This window comes from Anolis sagrei, chromosome 3 (genome assembly GCF_037176765.1).
Source record: "Anolis sagrei isolate rAnoSag1 chromosome 3, rAnoSag1.mat, whole genome shotgun sequence".
NCBI lineage: Eukaryota > Metazoa > Chordata > Lepidosauria > Squamata > Dactyloidae > Anolis > Anolis sagrei.
Window position 1 is genome coordinate 236,835,903 of NC_090023.1, and position 20,400 is coordinate 236,856,302.

The 20,400-nt window shown below is 39.5% G+C and overlaps 1 protein-coding gene and 1 pseudogene across 1 annotated transcript in view; both read left to right on the forward strand.

Moving 5' to 3' along the window:
- Positions 1-20,400, forward strand: part of GRK7 (G protein-coupled receptor kinase 7) — a 46,859-nt gene that overhangs the window by 24,523 nt on the left and 1,936 nt on the right. The window contains exon 3 of the mRNA XM_060767797.2: positions 4,142-4,413. Coding sequence (XP_060623780.2) covers positions 4,142-4,413 — 272 coding nt within the window. The remainder of the gene's footprint in view (positions 1-4,141; positions 4,414-20,400) is intronic.
- LOC132770641 (tubulin-specific chaperone A pseudogene) lies at positions 2,487-2,835 on the forward strand (annotated as a pseudogene).

The following is a 20,400-nucleotide window of genomic DNA, read 5'->3' on the forward strand; positions in this document are numbered from 1 at the left end:
TACACAGTTTAAAATGTACTGCCTCAACTTGTGAATGTGACCCCATGGTGCAACCTCTGCTTTCATAAGCTTCTTCTATTTTGAGAGAAAAGGTCTGTAGTCAGTTTGTACTCTGGTATGACCAAATAAATTCAGTTCTCACTAAATTATATTCTTATAACCTGGTGAGCAGACTATATTTTATAGATTTAGATACATATTTGCTTACAAGTATTTATTATCAGGTAACTGGATAATATTGCAGCCTAAGGAGGTAAAAGCTCCTTCATATGCCATCTAAAATGTGACTTACAAGGCCTATGGAACATTTTAAATGGTGTGAACGGTGGTGTGCATGGTATTGAATAAAGGATCCCCAAAATTACAAGGAAGCACATTCTATTAAGATAAACATATAAATTCACAAAGACAGAACTGAGTCTTTGTTAGTATTAAGCATGCGTCATGTTATCTTGTCTTTCTCCACTACCTTATGCTTACCCATGTTAGAATTGAGATTGGCAACATGAATCGCAGTATCAAAGAACCCAAATTCTGTTAGCAGTTCAAGCTAGAATATAACCATTTAATCATTTACTAAATGGTAGCCAACATTTACATAAATATCATTGAATTAATGAATGTATTAAAGTGGGCACTGCCAATGGATTCAGCCCAGAAGACACACAACCAGCCTACCAGACTGGAAGATTACATCTGGCACAAAGCCACCCAGTATCTTTGTCAGTAGCAATTTAATCAATCCTCCTCAGTACTAGTGTAGGAACTGAACCACACTGATTTCTTCTCTTTTAACTATTTCCCATTTTTAAGATACGAGAGAATATTAAAGGTAATGTGGAAACAAAAGATCTTGCAACTATGCATGTTTCTGCTGAATCGTATGAAAGTCCTGCCTCTTATTTCACACAATGGGAAATCCAAAAGTAGGGTGTGAAGGCAACAAACATTTCCCTTTGTCATTCAAAGGCATGCTCTGATCCTTGTGGTAATAGATTTTGTCTAATCCTGTTTTCAAGCCAGCTAAATAGGTGGACATCATCCTAGCACTGGTTTGTTGCTATGATACACTCTTGGCTTGGCACAAAAAGGAGCTTGTATAAAGAGGTGACATACAAAGTTGTGTCTCTGTAAATTTGAGGATGAAATTGGGAAGAGCCTTCTTGATAACTAGAATTTTTTTACTTAGTACAATTGTTTGGCTTACTGCGTATATTTTCCCATCTTTTGTTGTTCATTTGTTTAGTTGTTTCCAACTCTTTGTGACCTCATGGATCAGCCCACATCAGAGCTCCCTGTCAGCCGTCACCACCCCCAGCTCCTTCAAGGTCAATCCAGTCACTTCAAGGATCCAATCCATCCATTTTGCCCGTGGTCGGTCCCTCTTCCTTTTTCCTTCCATTTTCCCCAGCATAATTGTCTTCTCTAAGCTTTCCTGTCTTCTCATGATATGGCCAAAGTACTTCATCTTTGCCTCTAATATCCTTCCCTCCAATGAGCAGTCCGGCTTTATTTCCTGAAGTATGGACTGGTTGGATCTTCTGGCGGTCCAAGGCACTCTCAGAACTTTCCTCCAACACCACAGTTCAAAAACATCTATCTTCCTTCGCTCAGCCTTCCCTATGGTCCAGCTCTCACATCCGTAGGTGATCCATTGCTTTAACTATTCGGATCTTCGTTGCCAGTGTGATGTCTCTACTCTTCACTATCGAGATTGGACATTGCTCTCCTCCAAAGAAGTAATTGTCTCCTGATTTCCTGGCTGCAGTCTGTGTCTGCAGTTATCTTTGCACCTAGAAATACAAAGTCCGTCACCTCCTCCACGTTTTCTCCCTCTATTTCCCAGTTGTCAATCATTCTTGTTGCCATATAAACATCTCAAAAAATGGGGTGTATCTTCCAATCATGGGTGCAACTAGAATCAAAGGAACAGGAGTGGTGGGAGCTAAGAGAGTGGGATGCAAAGCCAGCATACAGCAAGGTCTAGCAACCAAGAATCTCACACTGGTTGGCTGGACAAGGAATGTAAGATGGGGCAAGGACAGGCACACAGCTGGAAACTAGAATAACCACTACTTCCTACAGCCTGTTGTTCCCCCTCCTCACCAAGCAGCACATCTAGCCAGATCTCTCTTTAGAAATTCTAGATAGTCTCTCTCTCTCTCTGTGTGTGTGTGTATTCTTATAATAAAAGCTTGGAATTAGAGTGCATCTTACCATCAATGGCGTCTTAAAATTGATAAAATATGGGTATGTTAAATTTATCCTTTTTAGAAAGTTTCTCTTCTTAATGTTCTATGCTATGAGGTTATCTGGAAAATGTTTTGAATTTGCCAGTTGGATGTCCTTAGGGAGGAATCGTTTGAGGCCAAAAGTGGCACAGAAATTACTATATAAACAAATGAATGATTACATGTAACACAGCAACTGTCTTAAGAAATCTATTAATAGAACAAGGGGAAAGTGTGGCTTATAGTTATAATATTATGAGATTTATTCAACGACCCTGCGCCATAGCAGACCCTTGCATCAGGCAGATCAAAATCAAAATGGGCGTAGTAAAGCGTTTGGCAAAGGAAAGGGTTATGAATGAAAAGGAAGCAAAACAGCAGGAAGAGAAGATTGAAAAAATGAAAACCGAAGATCCTGATGACTATTAAATAAAAAAGCAGATTGAAGTCTTGCAAGAATCTCAAATTATGATTCCAGATTGCCAACGCAGATGCTGCACAGGCTGATCTTATTCAGCTATTAGAAAATGAAAAGGAGTTGAAAGAAACCCACGAGTATAAAGATGCATTCTCAGTATTAGAGTCAATAAAATTAGATGCCTAGATTGTGTTTACATTATTTTATGTTTGCCTCAGTATTGCGTCCATTTGCTACTCTTTACTAATGTTTGGCCATTGCTGTATTTGTGTAGCCTTTACGTATGATGATGTGCTAAAACTGGTCAGCCGCTAGTTTTATTCAATTTCAGCTAATTTAGCCTAATCTTTCTTTGACATTTTTGGAAACATTTTCTTGAAATCTGTATAATCAGAATATAGACTGCAAATAAATTAAAAATTTATTAAGCAACATTGGGGGGGGGGGGGGAGAGATTTTAATACTGTCAGCCGCTAGTCCCAATCAGAGCAGACTCATTGGATTACTGAATTGTAAGTCACCATGCACATTCTATTGATTCAGTGGTCCTGCTCTATGTAGGACTAGTTGCAGTGCTTCTCAACCTGTGGGTTCCCAGATGTTTTGGCCTTCAATTCCCGGAAGCTCACACCGCTCCCCGGAATCGAACCTGCGACCTTTTGATCAACAAGCTCAGCAGCTCAGTCCTTTAACCCACTGCGCCACCCAAGGGCTCCCTATATATGTATTCTTATAATAAAATATTATATATATATATATATATATATATATATATATATATATATATATATAGGGAGCCCCTATATATATAACTATAACTACTGGTAAACTGGCTAGGATTTATGGGAGTTGTAAGCCACAACACCTGGGGACCCACAGGTTGAGAAACACTGGTAGTGATTAGCATTTGGATTTGGAAGCTGATTAGTCCCACTATGAATTATAAAACTACCCACTGAGCTTCGTAGTGGTTTGCGGAACATACTGTAAACCCATATTCAGTTGACATGTATCTGTAATTATAAGACTTTTTGAAGTTTTTCTAACCATTAACATTAATAAACAGAGTTGCAAAAAGAAAAAAGTTTGTTTTTAAAAGAAATTTGATTTAGATTAGCAACAGTATAGAATCATATTAATCACCAATATTATTATGTAGCATCTACATCAAGGTATTTTTGTTTTATGAGTGATATCTAAATGCAATCATTTATGTTTTATCCAAGGAATCATTTGCTCTCTCACTCAAGAACATTACTCTACTAGAATGACTGTTCATGAATGAATGTAGTGTGAATTGTTTATTGTACTAGCCATAGGCCATGACATCAGTAATATATTAACTTTATAAACACTTTCCAATATAAACTTTAAAATGTAACAATAATTAAAATTAAAACAAGTTCTTTAAAATTATGAAAGCAGAAACATGACAATAACAGTGTTTGCTCTGAGAATGACTGTTCATTAAAGCTATGTTTGATTGTCACAGGCTGGAACAAATGGATACATGGCTCCTGAAATCCTAAACGAAGAAGCTTACACCTACTCTGTTGATTGGTTTGCTATGGGATGCAGTATTTATGAGATGATTGCTGGCCGAACTCCGTTCAAGGATTTCAAAGAGAAGGTCAATAAGGATGAAGTAAAAAAAAGAACATTAGAAGATGACCCTAAGTTTGAGCACAAAGATTTTGACGAACCAACAAAAAGTATCTGTAATTTGTTCTTGGCGAAGAAACCAGAAAATCGTTTGGGAAGCAGGTATTGTTTGCCTTATCTTAATTGAAATATAATTTAATAAATAATGCTTTTCTTTTTTTAAAGAAAAAATAAGTCTAAACATTTTATAAAATCTGTAGGTGTTCCATGATTGTTTACACAAGATAGCCTATTTATGTTTGTGCATGCAAATGTCCAATTGGTGATGATTACCTTTGAAAATGCCTTGGGTGCATCTGTCTGTTCAGATTTTTCCTACCAAAATGTTGTCTTTAAAAGATTTAATATTCTCCTCCAGATCCAATTCAAAGTACCGTATATACTCGAGTATATGCCAAGTTTTTCAGTCCTTTTTTAGGCTGAAAAAGCCCCCCTAGGCTTATACATAAGTCGAAGTTATTTATCATTTTACTCTATTTATTATTATTATTATTATTATTATTATTATTATTATTATCATCATCATCATCATCATCATCACATTTACATTATTTTACTTTGTTATTATTATTATTTTATTACACTTATTATTTTACTGTCTTTATTATTAATGGAAGGATACATAAGCATATTTACACTTAAGGAGGTTAGAATAATGGTTTAATCAGAGTTGGACAGTCTTATCTTAAATTACAGTTTTATGTAAATATTCAAAAACATTTAACCTACTGATTCCTCAATTAATGTAATGCGATGTATCAGCAAATAATGTGTGTAGATCCCAGTAGGGTGGCCTTCTGCAGCTGGCAGATGGTAATTTTGTCAGCGCTGATTGTGTTCAAGTGCAGGCCAGGTTCTTTAGGGACTGCACTCATCTGCCAATCACCACTGGGACCACCTTTACTGGCTTGTCCCAGAGTCTTTACAGTTCGATCTTTAAATCCTCGTGTGAGCTTTTCCAGTTGTTTCTCTTCAATCCTGCTGTCGCCTGAGATTGCAACATTGACTATCCATAGTTGGTTTTTTAACACAATCGTGAGGTCAGGAGTATTGTGCTTCAAAACTGTCAGTATAAATTTGGATAATAATAATAATAATAATAATAATAATAATAATAATAATAGTTGTTGTTGTTGTTGTTGTTGTTGTTATTATTTATGCCCTGCTTTATCTCCCCAAAGGGGCCTCAAAGTGGCTTGATGTAAAAGCATTATTATTCAATTTAAAATATACAAATATACAAACATTAAAACAGAATTAAACATAATCAGCACTAAAAAAAATAATTAAAATCCATCAAAAACATATTCAAAGTTAACAACCACAGCACCCCCTGACTAGATCTTAAACACCTTCATTTTTAAAAACCTATCTGGAAAAGTACAGTAGGGAGGGGGCCATTCTGGCTTCCCTGGGCAAGAAGTTCCAGAGTCGCTCGTTCCCACCTACCAAGCATGAGATGGAGGTGGGACCAAGAGACTGGCCTCTTCTGAAGATCTTAGGGCCCAGGCAGGTTCATACAAGGGGATGCAGTCAACCAAAAAGCCTGGCCCTCAACCATCTAGGGCAGGGGTCCTCAAACTAAGGCCCAGGAGCTGGATGCGGCCCTCCAAGGTCTTTTACCCGGCCCTTGTTCACGGTCAACCTAAGTCTGAAATGACTTTAAAGCACACAACAACAACAACAACAACTACAACAACAAAAACAATCCTATCTCATCAGCCAAAAGTAGGTCTACACTTCTCATTGAAATACTAATAATTTTTATTTGTTAAAATTGTTCTTCATTTTCATTATTGTATTTCTTTAAGTTGGTTTTTTTTTTTGCACTACAAATAAGATATGTGCAGTGTGCATAGGAATTCTGCTGTTCATAAATAGTATTTGATAATGTTGCAGAAGCAACACTTTAACTCATAGGCTACCCTGTAAGATACCATTGAAAATGAGTTGTAGATAAGGGGAGATCTAGGCAAATGATGCCATGAATAGTCCACAATTTACCAGGGAATCCTGCTGTAGTCCCTCACAGTGGGCAATGTAGAAGTTTGCACTATTTTCCTTGGGTACTTCCATCTTTTGTAGGTTCCAGAATAAGTTAGGAAAGTTAGTCAGGCAAGTAAAATCAGATGGAGAATTCACTCCAGCTAGCACCCTGACCATCCTGTTGATGGTCAGGATGCTGATGGTCAGTTTTTACAAATTATCTTCATATTTTCTGCAGGGAGGGTTAAGTCTGGAGTTGATCCTGTCTCATTTCATGTGCCAGGAGAACCACAGTGGCTTTTGCCTTTGTGGAAACCTACATCTGTCATTCCTGCTCCACTCAGGTTTGCGTTGGCCATATCAGGTTGATTGATATCTGGGTATAGATTCATGCTCAGTCAAAGTTGTGGTCTTCCCTGACTCTCCATTCCATTTCATTCATGTTGAGCATCTTCATTATTGCACGAAGAACCACCCAGAAATGCTGTTATACCTGTTTTAACTTTGTTTACAATCGGATAAGCTAAAGCACTTGCTGAAATGTGGGTGCCAGTGGGGAATTTCAAGGAAGAGAGAAAGATACTACTATATGTATTCATATCCAAGTATAATTGAATATGAAACATTGTTGTGAATAATTTTATGTATGTGATCACCATATCCCATTCAGTAATGATCTGTTAATATTTGTGAGGAAGCTAAAATTCATCACATTCATTTCATGTAGAATGCACATCAGAGATATGATGTCTTAATACAATTTTACAGTACTAGGAAGTTTTATAGAGAAGCAAGCTATCATACCCCACATTGTGTGCAGGGAATAGTAACATCAAATACAATAGGCCCCCAATTTCTGCAGGGGTTAAGGATGCAGGACCCCCATGGAAGTAGGAAAAGCATGAATTTTAAAATGCTGGTTTTTTTAAATTGAGAGAACTTTTTTTGGAATTTCTGGACCTTCCAGTGCAACTCTATGGTCAACACCAGAAGTTGACCAGAAAATCACAGAAGGGGAGGTGGCTTCAAATGTCTACAGAAGTGTTTTCTCTAGGAATCACTAGATCCTCCCAATATGAATCTTCCAGTATAGTTAAACCGGAGACTTCGAGATCCCCAGAGAAAACATATTAATCAAGTCCACAAATAATCAAATTTGCAAAGTGGCACTTCAAAATGTGTAAAGCCAATTGTATTGGGATGCTAGTGATTTGATTTTTTAAAGTTCTTGGAATAAGGGTTCTTAACCTTGATTTCATAAGATCTAATCACACAGTGATTCTTAACCTGTGGGTCCCCATGTGCTTTGCCTTCAACTACCAGAAATCCCAGTCAGTTGACCAGCTGTTAGGATTTCTGGGAGTTGAAGAACAAAATATCTGGGGACCCACAGGTTGGGAACCACTAGTGGGAGTATCACAATAGCATTATAGTTAAGAAGGATGATCAAGATATTCAACCTCATACAATGACATCCTGTCCTGTTTCAGTGGGAGCATTAAAATATGTCCAAAAGACGAATTCCCCTCCCACCCACACCCCTTTCACAATATGACTAAAGTCAACAAATTCTAGAGCTGAAAACATAACAAATTCTGGTACTTCATGAAGGTTGTGCATTTTACTTGAGACATGAATGAGACAGGCAGTTTTTCTTGCTGCAATTCTGTCAACTAACAAAAAGGCAAACTCTCATGTTTTGTCATTTCTGACTTCTTGCAATAAAAGACTGCATGTATACAAATATAAAGTACAGCCAGCCCTCTGTCCACATGGGTTCCCTCCACTTGCTCTTCAACACTGGAGACTGAAGGCGTTGTGCCAGTGAGAGAGAGTCAGAAGCACAATGGTGTGGTCTTTGCAACTTCTCTGTCACAGTGCCCTCAACTGTCAGAGTGATTGGCAGGAGTGTATTGCACTGATATGTATTCTGGATCATGCCTAGTTGAGCCATTTTATGTACATTTTGTATGTAGGATGTGAGCATCCACAGATTTTGGTATCCATGGGTATGTGTGAAAACAATCCTTCACAGATATGGAGGGCTAACTACTAATACCTCAAGCATGTTATCAGGCAAATATAATCTGTCTCTCCCTTAGACACTATTCATGTTTACTACAGAGTATTCAAGTGTGATAGCTGAAGTCCTAAGCACAGTTAAGAGGACATGAACTCTCTTGAACCGAGTGAGATTTACTCACTAAATAAATCGTGCTGATCATCTTCAGCCCTAACAACACTTGCTTGGAAGTACTTAGGGTTTACGGCCAAGTAAATTTACACAGAAATACTCTGTATATCTGTAGTCAGGCCAATATTTACATAGGAAATATGTAAATATGGGCCTGACTACAGATATACAGTAGGCAAGGGTTGGAATTAGGCTGCCCTCTAGATGTTCTGGAACTACATCTCCAAGCAGTCAAAGCCAGCACAGTAAAATCGAGGATGTGGACAAGATACTTGGAGGGATGAGAGCGACCACATGCATCCTAGACCCCTGCCCATCCTGGCTTGTAAAGGAAGCCAGAGGGGGATTGGCTGAGTGAGTGAAGATGACAGTTAATACCTCCCTTCGAGAAGGTAACATTCCAGCGACCTTAAAACAAGCTATGATAAAACCACTGTTGAAAAAACCATCACTGGACCTCACTCAATTTGTCAACTGTCAGCCGTTTCCAATCTCCCCTTTTTGGGCAAAGTCCTGGAACATGTGGTGGCCTTACAACTCCAGGTATTCTTGGAAGACACGGATTATCTGGACCCAGCACAGTCTGGTTTTACGCTGGGACATGGAACCAAGACAGCCTTTGTCACCTTAGTTGATGATCTACGCCAGGGGCTAGACAGGGGGAGTGTGTCCCTGTTGGTTCTGCTGGACCTCTCAGCAGCCTTTGATACCATTGATCATGGTATCCTTCTGGGACACCTCGTGGGAATGGGCCTTGGAGGCACTGTTTTGCCTCCGGTCCTTCCTAGAGGGTCGCTCCCAGAAGGTGTTGTTGGGAGACACCTGCTCAACCCCACAACCATTGTCCGCAGGGCTCAATATTGTCCCCCATCTTATTTAATATCTACATGAAGCCTCTGGGGGAGATCATCCAGAGTTTCAGGGTGTGGTGTCAGCTGTATGCAAGTGACATCCAACTCTGTCACTCCCCACCTGCTACTAAGGAAGCTGTTCAGGTCCTAAACCGGTGCTTGGCTGCTGTGACAGTCTGGATTAGGGCGAACAAATTGAAATTGAATCCAGACAAGACAGAGGTACTCCTGGTCAGTCGTAAGGCCAAAAAGGCATAGGGCATAGGGTTACAGCCTGTGTTGGATGGGGTTACACTCTCCCTGAAGATGCAGGTTCGCAGCATGGGTGTGATCCTGGACTCATCATTGAGCCTGGAACCCCAGGTTTCGGCGGTGACCAGGGGAGCATTTGCACAGTTAAAGCTTGTGCGCCAGCTCCGCCCGTATCTTGGGAAGTCTGACTTGGCCACGGTAGTCCATGCTCTGGTTACATCCTGTATAGACTACTGCAACATAGGGTTCCCTTTGAAAACTGTTCGGAAGCTTCAAATGGTCCAGGCTACTAACAGGAGCAGCGCTCAGGGAGCATACAACTCTGCTGTTGCGCCAGCTCCACTGGCTCCCAATTTGCTACCAGGCACAATTCAAAGTGCTGTCTTTAGCCTATAAAGGCCTAACGGTTCTGGCCCAACTTACCTACCCGAATGTGTTTCTCCTTACGAACATTCCAGGAATTTAAAATCATCTGAGGAGGCCCTGCTCTTGATCCCTCCTGCCTCACAGGCACGCTTGGTGGGGATGGGGAACAGGGCCTTCTCAGTGATGGCCCCTTGGCTGTGGAACTCCCTTCCTGGGGATATTAGATTGGCCCCCTCCCTCTGACCTTTAGGAAAAGAATAAAAACCTGGATCTTTGAGCAAGCTTTTGGAACCTCATTGTAACCAGATAAACTCAGTATTGTGAATGAATATGGAACGGCTTAATGAAGCAAATAGACATGGATTTGAACCCAGAAGCCATTGATTTAAATAATTTTAAATTGTTTTTATATGAATTTTATTATGTGATTTAACCTGTTTTAAATGATGCATTTATGTGTGGTTGGCATCTAATTGTTGCCAGTCTTTACGCCACCCTGAGTCGCCTTCGGGCTGAAAAGGGCGGGATAAAAGTGTGGTATTATTTATTTATTATATTTGTATACTGCCTTTCTCAGCCCGCAAGCGATTCAAGGCGGTTTCACAGGCAACTCAAGGCAAATAAATAAATAAAATAAAGGATGGGAAATTCTGGAAGTTGCTGTCCATTGTTTGAAGACACACATAATTCTCACTCCTTTTGTGCAGTTCATGTATGTGTGTGTATGGAAAGAGAGATAGTTTGATGTTATCAATTGCCTTTGGGAATCCTGTATAAGAATTAATGTTACCATTCAGATACACATTTAACTCCATTGAATTGTGGATGTGATTATGATAACTAATATTGCTGTGTAATTCTCTGTGACTAGCGGGAGAATAGTTTCTAAAGTTTAGAAAGCAAACCAAATTTATTCATAATGTCAATATATATATAAGTAAGACAAAGTAAATGTCATTTTCTGCTACCTTTTGGACAAAAAGACCCCAAAGCAGCAAACAAAGATTAAAACAGAAAATAGAAAACATAAAATGAAATAATAAAAAAGCAAACGCCAGGAAATTGTGTCAGGAAGAGCAATATGTAAATAACTTAATATTTAAAGACACAATTGCAAAGACAGGAATTAGAATAAAAAAGACCAAAGCAAGGCCCCTTCTACGTAAAGGTAAAGGTTTTCCCCTGACATTAAGTCCAGTCGTGTCCAACTCTGGGGGCTGGTGCTCATCTCCATTTCTAAGCACAAAAGCTAGCATTGTCTGTTCCAGGGTGCCTTTCCAGAATAGGAAACTCCCAGCATCATGTCCCAAATGCACTTTACCAGAGATTTAAGATCGCCTGCACATCGCACCTACCCTAAAACACTTACATTTCACCTGTCATGTCCAGCGCTTTTAATTTATTTATTACATTTGGCCCGGCCCTAGTTTTAAATGTGTCATGATGTATTGTTTTGATGTTTTACTGTTATTGCTTTAATGTTTATTGGTTTGCTTTATGAGTTTTATTGTTGTATTTGTTATGCTGTTGTTTTATTGAGGGCCTTGGCCTTTGTAAGCCACACCGAGTCCTTTGGGAGATGTTAGCGGGGTACAAATAAAGATAATAATAATAATAATAATAATAATAATAATAATAATAATAGACACCTCCAAGGTCATGTGGCCAGCATAACTGCATGGAGTGCCATTAGCATCCGGCTGGAGCGGTACCTATTGATCTACTCGCATTTGCATGTTTTCTAACTGCTAGGTTGGCAGAAACAGGGGCTAACAGCGGGAGTTCACACCTCTCCCCAGATTCGAACCTGCGACCTTTCAGTCAGCAAGTTCTGCAGCTCAGCATTTTAACCCACTGCGCACCAGGGACCTCTTCTACACTGCCATATAATCCAGATTATTAAAGCACATAATCCACATGATCTGCTTTAAACTGGATTGTAGGAGTCTATATTATCCAGTTCAAAACAGATAATCTGGATTTTATATGGCAGTGTCAAAGAGGCCCAAGAGGATGGTCTTCAGCATTTGTCAGAATTTGGGGGCTGAAGAAGGCTACGTGGCCAAAGCAAAAGGAACTAGATTTGTTGTTGTTTATTCGTTCAATCTCTTCCGACTCTTCGTGACCTCATTGACTAGCCGACACCAGAGCTCCTTGTCGGCCATGCCTACCCCGAGCTCCTTCAAGGTCAAGCCAATCACTTAAAAAATAACATCCATCCATCCTGCTCTTGGTCGGCCCCTCTTCCGTTTTCCTTCCATTTTCCCCAGCATCATTATCTTCTCCAAGCTTTCCTGTCTCATCATCATCTGGCCAAAGTACTTCAACTTTCCCTCTAATATCTTTCCCTCCAGTGAGCAGTCGGGCTTTATTTCCTGGAGTATGGACTGGTTGGATCTTGTTGCGGTCCAAGGCACTCTGAATTTTCCTCCAGCACCACAATTCAACAGTGTCTATCTTCCTTTGGTCAGCCCTCCTTATGGTCCAGCTTTGTCAAATTTAGGGTGGGGTTGAAGGACAGATTATATGAGAAAGCAGAGAAGTATAAGGTCAGAAAACTTAAACAAACAAACAAACAAACAAACAAAGGAACTAGGTACCTTTGTTTTTTTTAAGATTTGTGTTCTTATACTTTCCTGCTTTTTCATATAATCTGTCCTTCAGCTCCACCCTAAATTTGACATGTGGAAAATTGTTTCACTTCGTCAACAGATCTGCAAAAGGGCAGATAAACAGATGCATGCATTTCTCTTCCTGATCTCGTACCATCCTGCTCCAGCTTGCTGAATGTTTTATTAACCTCTGAGGCATCAGAATTGCCTTGTAACAATTATTTATGCAGATGTTTTTCCTGCTGCTGTTGATTTTCTCAGGCATGCTGCTTTCGCATTTTGTAGTAATTATACTTCTAAGTGACTGTAATGAGGATTCTCTTCTCTGCCTCCACACTTCCCTCAGCAATGGAGCAATAACATTGTTATCCTGTTTTCTTAAAGGCAGTGGGTAGAGTTGCAGAGACAAGGAAGAGCTTGAACGCAGGCACTAATAAAAGATATATATTCAAGACACAAAACCCTTGTCTTTGTGATCCTCTCTATAGATGGAATGTGTAAACACTGGAGAGAACTAATACCAGAATCCATAAATTGCATGTTTGTTGGTTTTCTTCTTTTATCGCAGGCACAAAGTGTACGTTAGAAACATTAAGAGCAGGAGGAAAGCCAGCTATTGTGTACTGGAGACAGCGGAAAGGCTGTCTGTGCCTATTACGCGGGTGATATTGTACAAGAACAGCTCATCCTTATGTAAAGATTACCTAAAAGATTTTGCTGAGGTCATTGAGACCTTGGGTTATCTGTTTAAGTACCTGTTGCATAAGTTAAAGCTCCTCACAGGCAGCTTTAATTTGCACACCTGATCCTTAAAAATGTTCTGTTAGTGATCAGGAATCAGGCACATCAAAAGAGTCAGGGTCACAACAGATTAACTATTTCATCTCCCGGGCCCAACCCACATAGGATTTGTGTAATCATCTTTTGAACTCTTTCCAGGCAAAGAGAAATACCCCAGTAAACAAAAAATTAACAGAAAACCACTTCAGCCTGTCAATTTCCCCATTTTCTACACCGGAGAGAGATGGATGTGATATATGTATGCACAGCATAATACAACTGTAAACCCAGAAAAACAACAACCACAACACTTTCTCAAATAATGACTTGATAGCACAGATGAAATATTATACATTAAGCCAGTGGTTCTCAACCTTCCTAATGCTGCAACCCCTTCAGACAGTTCCTCATGTTGTGGTGACCCCAACCATAAAATTATTTTCGTTGCTACTTCATAACTGTAATTTTATACTGTTATGAATTGTCATGTAAATATCTGATATGTAGGATGCATTTTCATTCACTGGACCAAATTTGGCACAAATACCTATATGCCCAAATTTGAATACTGGTGGAGTTGGGAAGAGGGGGATTGATTTTTTCATTTGGGAGTTGTAGTTGCTGGGATTTATAGTTCCCATGACCAACAAAAAATACTGGAAGGCTTTGTTGGGCATTGACCTTGAGTTTTGTAGTTGTAGTTCACCTACATCCAGAGAGCACTGTGGACTGAAACGATGGATGTGAACCAAACTTTGCACAAATACTCAATATGCCCAAATGTGAATACTGGTGGAGTTTGGGGAAAATAGATCTTGACATTTGGGAGTTGTAGTTGATAGGATTTATATTTCACCTACAATCAAAGAACATTCTGAACCTCCATGACTAAACAGAAAATACTGTTTTGGCGACCCCTCTGACACCCCCTCATGACCCCCCGGGGTCCCGACCCCCAGGTTGAGAAACATTGCTTTACAGCAACATAGATCTCTAATAATCACTAAACAACATCAAATTGTGAGTTTAATTTGTTGTTGTTATAATTTTGCAGTGTAAAGGGGGATTTGATGGAATTAGAGTAGGGAGACATGCATTCAGATATGGACTCAGCCAAGAAGCTAGCTCACTAAGTCGTAATTGGCAAGCTATTCTATTACCTCAGAGCATTGTTGTGAAGATTTGCATAGTCTAGGCACATGTGCCTCTTTCTGAATGCTTTGTCTCACAGAGAGTGCAAATGCAAGAACAATGCTTGGTTAGAGATCTGTCTGCTGCTAGACAGGAGAACTGCACATTGAGTGGGACATGGTTTAGGAAACTGATGATAAATAGAGTTTGGAATGTTGCTTTTTATAATGAACTGGGTGGTTAGACTGGATGGCCCTTGTGGTCTCTTCCAACTTTATAATTCTATGAGGCATCTTTTTATTACATAAATCACCCAACACATCAAGACAGAAAAGTAACATGATGAGATACCGTTACTAACACTATTAAAGTTACTATTGATCCACTGAAAAAGACAAGTTAACCCATATACTCACTTACCTTGGCACCAGCAATCCCCCTCTTCTTCCCATAGAGCCAGAATGTTTCTCTCTGAAGAAAGAAAAGGCTGGCTAGCTATCTTTTTAAAAAGTATTCTTTTTAGTTCCACTAATCTGAGTATATCATGCATGTTAGATTGTCAACATATCTTCTCACTCCTCATTAGTGGTTTTCTCTAGCTTATCCATGTTATGGGTTGGAGCATGAGGAAGCCCCCACACAACTATTCCTCCTCTTCAACTCCTGTTATGTAGACTGAGTAAGGACAAAGAGCCATTAACAAGCAACAAACACCTGCCATTGTTGTTTTGAAAAAATAGTGAATTACAGGTGTAATTGTTTCCAGGGCAAGGTGGATAATTTGTTTTAAAGCAAAGCAACATGTTAGAATATTAATTATTTTCTTTGTACAAGTTATGGGCTGAATCCAGAGAAATTTCGCCATGTTTTTGTCTATATGTCGTCATGCCTGGGGGCTATAACTCTTAGTGAAAGAGACATAGACGTGACATCTTTCCCCCAGGGGATTGCTTCTTGCCTTTCTTTAGAGAACTGTTACTATCTCCCAAGGACCAAAACACTGTAGATAACTCAAAATAGGTTTTATCGTTCACAAAGAGTTATCCCTTTAAGGCAATAATCTGGAAGTTTCAAAGGGGGTAAAGCAAATATACATTACAGTCTCTGGTTGTCTTGGGTCCAAGGAGATTTCGCAGCTGAGAAGCTTTTCCTGTTCCCTCTTTTCTCAATGGCTGTGGAGGTCGGAACAACACAACCCCCAGTCCAATGGCCTATGTTGAAGGCACAGAGTCTTCCTTTTGATGCCAAAGGACTGGTTTGAAGGCGCTTGGGTCTCCTCAACGTTGTCCAGGGCGATCTGGACATGAAATATGAGTCCCAAGGGTAAAAACCTTAGAATTGGTGATGAGAGGTAACTTAATAAAGGGCTTTAGAGCCAAGTCTCTTTCTCACGTCTATCTGATAGAAAGTTTGATGGTAGAATGGAAAAGGAAACACTGCCCTCCTCTTCTAGGAAGAGGTGGAGCCAAACAGTTGAGCTGAGGCAGCAATTTAACTGGTGCAAACAACATTGATTGACAACTATAAATAACCAATCAATCCAACTATACATTTACAAAGAAAGCAAGTATGGGCATGTTATACAGTTTAAACCTTTGTACTTTAAAGTTCTACACACAGGTGGCGCCACTCGCGCTATCACAGTCTACATGTGGACAAGTTTGGTAGCATTTCAGTTGCCAGATCCTTCTGCAGGACCTGTTGTTGAACAACTGAACACATCTGGAATTGGTTGGCATGGAGCAGCTGGAAGTGGAGGGCTCAAAAGCTTTGGTCTAAGCTTCACCTCTGGAATAGAGATAGGAAATAAGCTATAGACTGATATTTATAGTGTTGGATATTACCCCTTCCCCAGTGCCATCCCACTACCTTTCTTTAGAATGCCTTTGGATGATCTCATGGGTTGAGTTGGGTTTTAATAACTACTTATATTTGGTTTTTAGCTTAGATTTTAAAATTTGTTGAAGTTTGAAGAATATAACCCCTTGGGTTTGTCATGGATGTGCAGGACTGGTTCCCCCTATTATTATGTGGTCATCGACCGTAATAAAGTTTACTTACTTTAATTGGGAAGAATATTTCCTGAAATGAAACAAAGTATGAAGGAAGAGTGAATTCACCCTTCTCAGAAGCTTCCAGTGGCATTGTTTTCCTCTAAAGCACAGTGTCTGTTTACTCTTGTTTCAGAGGGGGAATGTAGGATTTTTTTCACCACCATGTTGTTGACATTTAGCAGCAGGGGCTCCAATGACTGCAAAAATGTCAGCAGGATACACATGGTTCATGCACCATGAGTTCTGAGACCTGCTTTGGTCCCACTGAAAGTAGCCTGAAAAGGTCATGACATTAATGTGCCCGTATGTGGCTAATTCTACCTGAGGAAACTTAATATTTTCAAAAGAATCTCAGTTTTAAAGATAGCAGGTCAAGAGTAAGGGATGCATAGCTCTTCTGTTCGAGCTGGGCTACACATTCATAATTACTGGAATGATCATATTTTCTGGAACAGATGGGGAACCACAGGTTTTCCACCCCTGGAATCAATAATCTTCCTATAGCCTCATTATTATAGATTTTAACAGAAGGAAACATTGTATTGACCATTAAAAAAACATAGAAATGCATTGGAACCCTAAGGTATATCAGGTTTACTAAACAAAGGTATCTTTATTATTGCTAACTTGTCCATTGGTAAGGTCCAAGTAGCATGTCTGCCATTTTGCCGAACTTGTATCAGTAATGCTTTTAGTACAACTACAAAAAACAAAAACAAATATTGAGCTGATACTTGTGGAAGACTAGATGGAATCTCAATTGTGAGTTTGATCTATGTGTTTATCAGTTCTCAAGCTGTCTTATTACTCCACATCAAGTGGAGCTCTGCCCATGATCCTGTGGGGGGTGTGTCCACCCCACAAGTTGACCATGGCAAATCAACCCTGGCAATCAATGGGGTGACAAATGTCACAGCCAGATCGCCCTCACATTTGTGCTGGTCAGTGACCATAATAAAGTTTTCTACTGTATTGTAGATGACCATGGTAAAACTAGGACTGCACTTCCCAATTGTTTGCTACTAAAATGGACTCAGTGGCCTATGGTAAGAATTGTGTCTGCTTAAAAAGGCCTGGAGATGGTGCTAAAATGTCAGTTTCTCAACGAAGCGTAGGCGATGGCTATGGAGCTTATTGCAAATGTTCCTCCCTCCCACAGCTTGCTGGCACTGAACTCAGCAGGAAGCAGCAGGTCCATGTCTAAAAGGGTTTATGAGGATTATATGGTGCAAGCAGTAAACGATGTCAGGATTTCATAACCCTACACCTGCCACTTATCTGGATGCTTTTATCATTTGGACAGCAGTCAAACACCAGCACCTTTGATAGACATTTTCAAGCTTTCTTACTTTAACCTTCCTCAACAGAATTGTGTTCACAGAAAGTTGTGTTGTAAAATATTACAGAGTTGCATGTTTTGGTGTGTGTATAATACTTATTCTCTCTGTAAGCAAAACTGGGGCTGGATCTACACTGCCATATAATGTTGTTTGAATTGCATTATATGGTCAGTGTAGATCCATATAATGCAGTTCAGTGCAGTTCAAACTGCATTATATGGTTCTACACTACCATATAATGCAACTCAAACAACATTATATGACAGTGTAAATCCAGCCCAGGTTGTTTGTAATTAAATTTGAATGATCTAATATAATGGCTATTTTATATTTGCAATACATCTTTCTAATGTAAAATACAATCAAAACAAAATGAAAAGCTTAGTGAACTGAGGCAGATCGAAAATATGTTGTTTTATGGAGTAATTCTTGTTTACATGCAGGGCTTTGGCTTTTCACATTTTTACTGACACATATTATTCTGACTGGTCATTGGAGGGAAGGATATTAGAGGCAAAGTTGAAGTATTTTGGCCACATAATGAGAAGACAGGAAAGCTTAGAAAAGACAATTATGCTGGGGAAAGTGGAAGGAAAAAGGAAGAGGGGCCGACCAAGGGCAAGGTGAATGGATGGTATCCTTGAAGTGACTGGACTGACCTTGAGGGAGCTGGGGATGGTGATGGCCTACAGGGAGCTCTGGCATGAGCTGGTCCATGAGGTCACAAAGAGTCGGAAATGACTGAACGAATGAACAACAACAAATTATTATGACTCTCCCCTATAAATCCAACCTCTAATGCAGTGGTTCCCAACTTTTTTCAACCGGGGACCACTTGAACAGGGACCACTTTGACCTGGGACCACTCTCCCATTATTAGTACTAAAGGGGTTATGAACTGGGTTTTGGTCAACTTTAAATTCGGTTTGGTTATATGGGGTTGCATTGGATATACCACATCAGCTCTAGTTACTGATACAGAACATATGCCATGCAGTAGTCGCCATCTGCTTGCCCACGGAAAACCATCTTTAATAATCTAGAGCTGATGTGGTAGTAGTAATCTTTCGTGGGTAGTCAGCCTCTCCCCTGCCAACATCCCTGTTGCCTCAGCACTATAAGAGGATTTTGTGAGACCAGTCGCTCCCATCGCCACGTGGTTTCGAGGCAATGGTATGGTAATGACGAGGCCGCAAACCATATTTTCATTCTTGCAGAGCACTGGTGGTCCAAGGGCCACAGGTTGGGAACTACTATTGTTATTTACTTCATATAATATAATGCTTCTTCGACATTCGCTCCTTTACTGTCTTTTTATGTTTATTTCTATTCAGTTCGGAAATTACTAGTGTCAAGTAATTAGTACTTAAAATCCAACAATAATGCTATACTTACATTAAAGCTATAATGCATAATAATTACATTAAAGCTATAATGTAACTGAAATGTTTTAGTTATTTAATGGCTTCAGGTATATAGGTATAAATGGCGAATGTTAGATGATTCTAGATCTTCTTTGTGCTGCTTTCCCTTCTGATTGTGGCTGTGGAAGCAAAGATGGGATTAATGGGAAAATCATCTGTTTTGAACGCCAGGCTAGTTTTGTAGTATTCCAGAAACTTCGACTTATAAAAGTTTCTGGTTTTTGTTAGTTTTAACTATAATTGTAATGAACTAAAATGGAAGAAAGGGTTGGAACTCAAAAGAGTAACTAATTAGTTTACAAAAGGAAGATGCCAAGCTTTATTGTATTCTGATCTGGTTCACTAAGAATTAGTTGAAGACTTGGGTAAAAATCTCTTTCATAATAATTATTTTGCCATTTTGAGTTTGGGCACGAGGGTTTTGATTTAAGTACGGTACTCAGAATTTTAACTTTAGCTAAAATATTGTGGCTTAGGGGCCTCTGTCGTGCAGTAGGTTAAACCGCTAATCTGCAGAACTAGCTTACCGGAAGGTTGGCAGTTCGAATCCACGGGATGGGGTGAGCCTCCATTGTTAGCCCCAGCTTCTGCCAACCTAGCAGTTCAAAAACGTGCAAATGTGAGTAAATCAATAGGTACCACTTCAGTGGGAAGGCACTCCATGCAGTCATGCTGGCTACATGACATATGAGGTGTCTATGGACAATGCCGACCCTTTGGCTTAGAAATGGTGATGAGCATCACCCCACAGAGTCAGATTCAACTAAACTTCATGTCAAGGGGAAACCTTTACCTTTTTATTGTGGCTTATATAAAGATTGATTATTAGAATGATGTTGATCCATTTCCAGAACATGAGTTCAGTGAAACCAGTGAGACTTGAATTTCAAATAAACATGCTTCAGATGGAGGTTTTGGTCTGAGTTAAACTTTGTGTATAAAGTAAAAGGTATTTTGACCATTAATTTTGGATCATTCATAATGCATAAAGAAAAACAAACAAAGATAAATTAAGCTATTGTGTGTTTGATCACTTCTCTCTGAACCCACCAGTTAATTTATCTAAAATATCTGCCTCTCTGAGGCTAAATTAGTAATT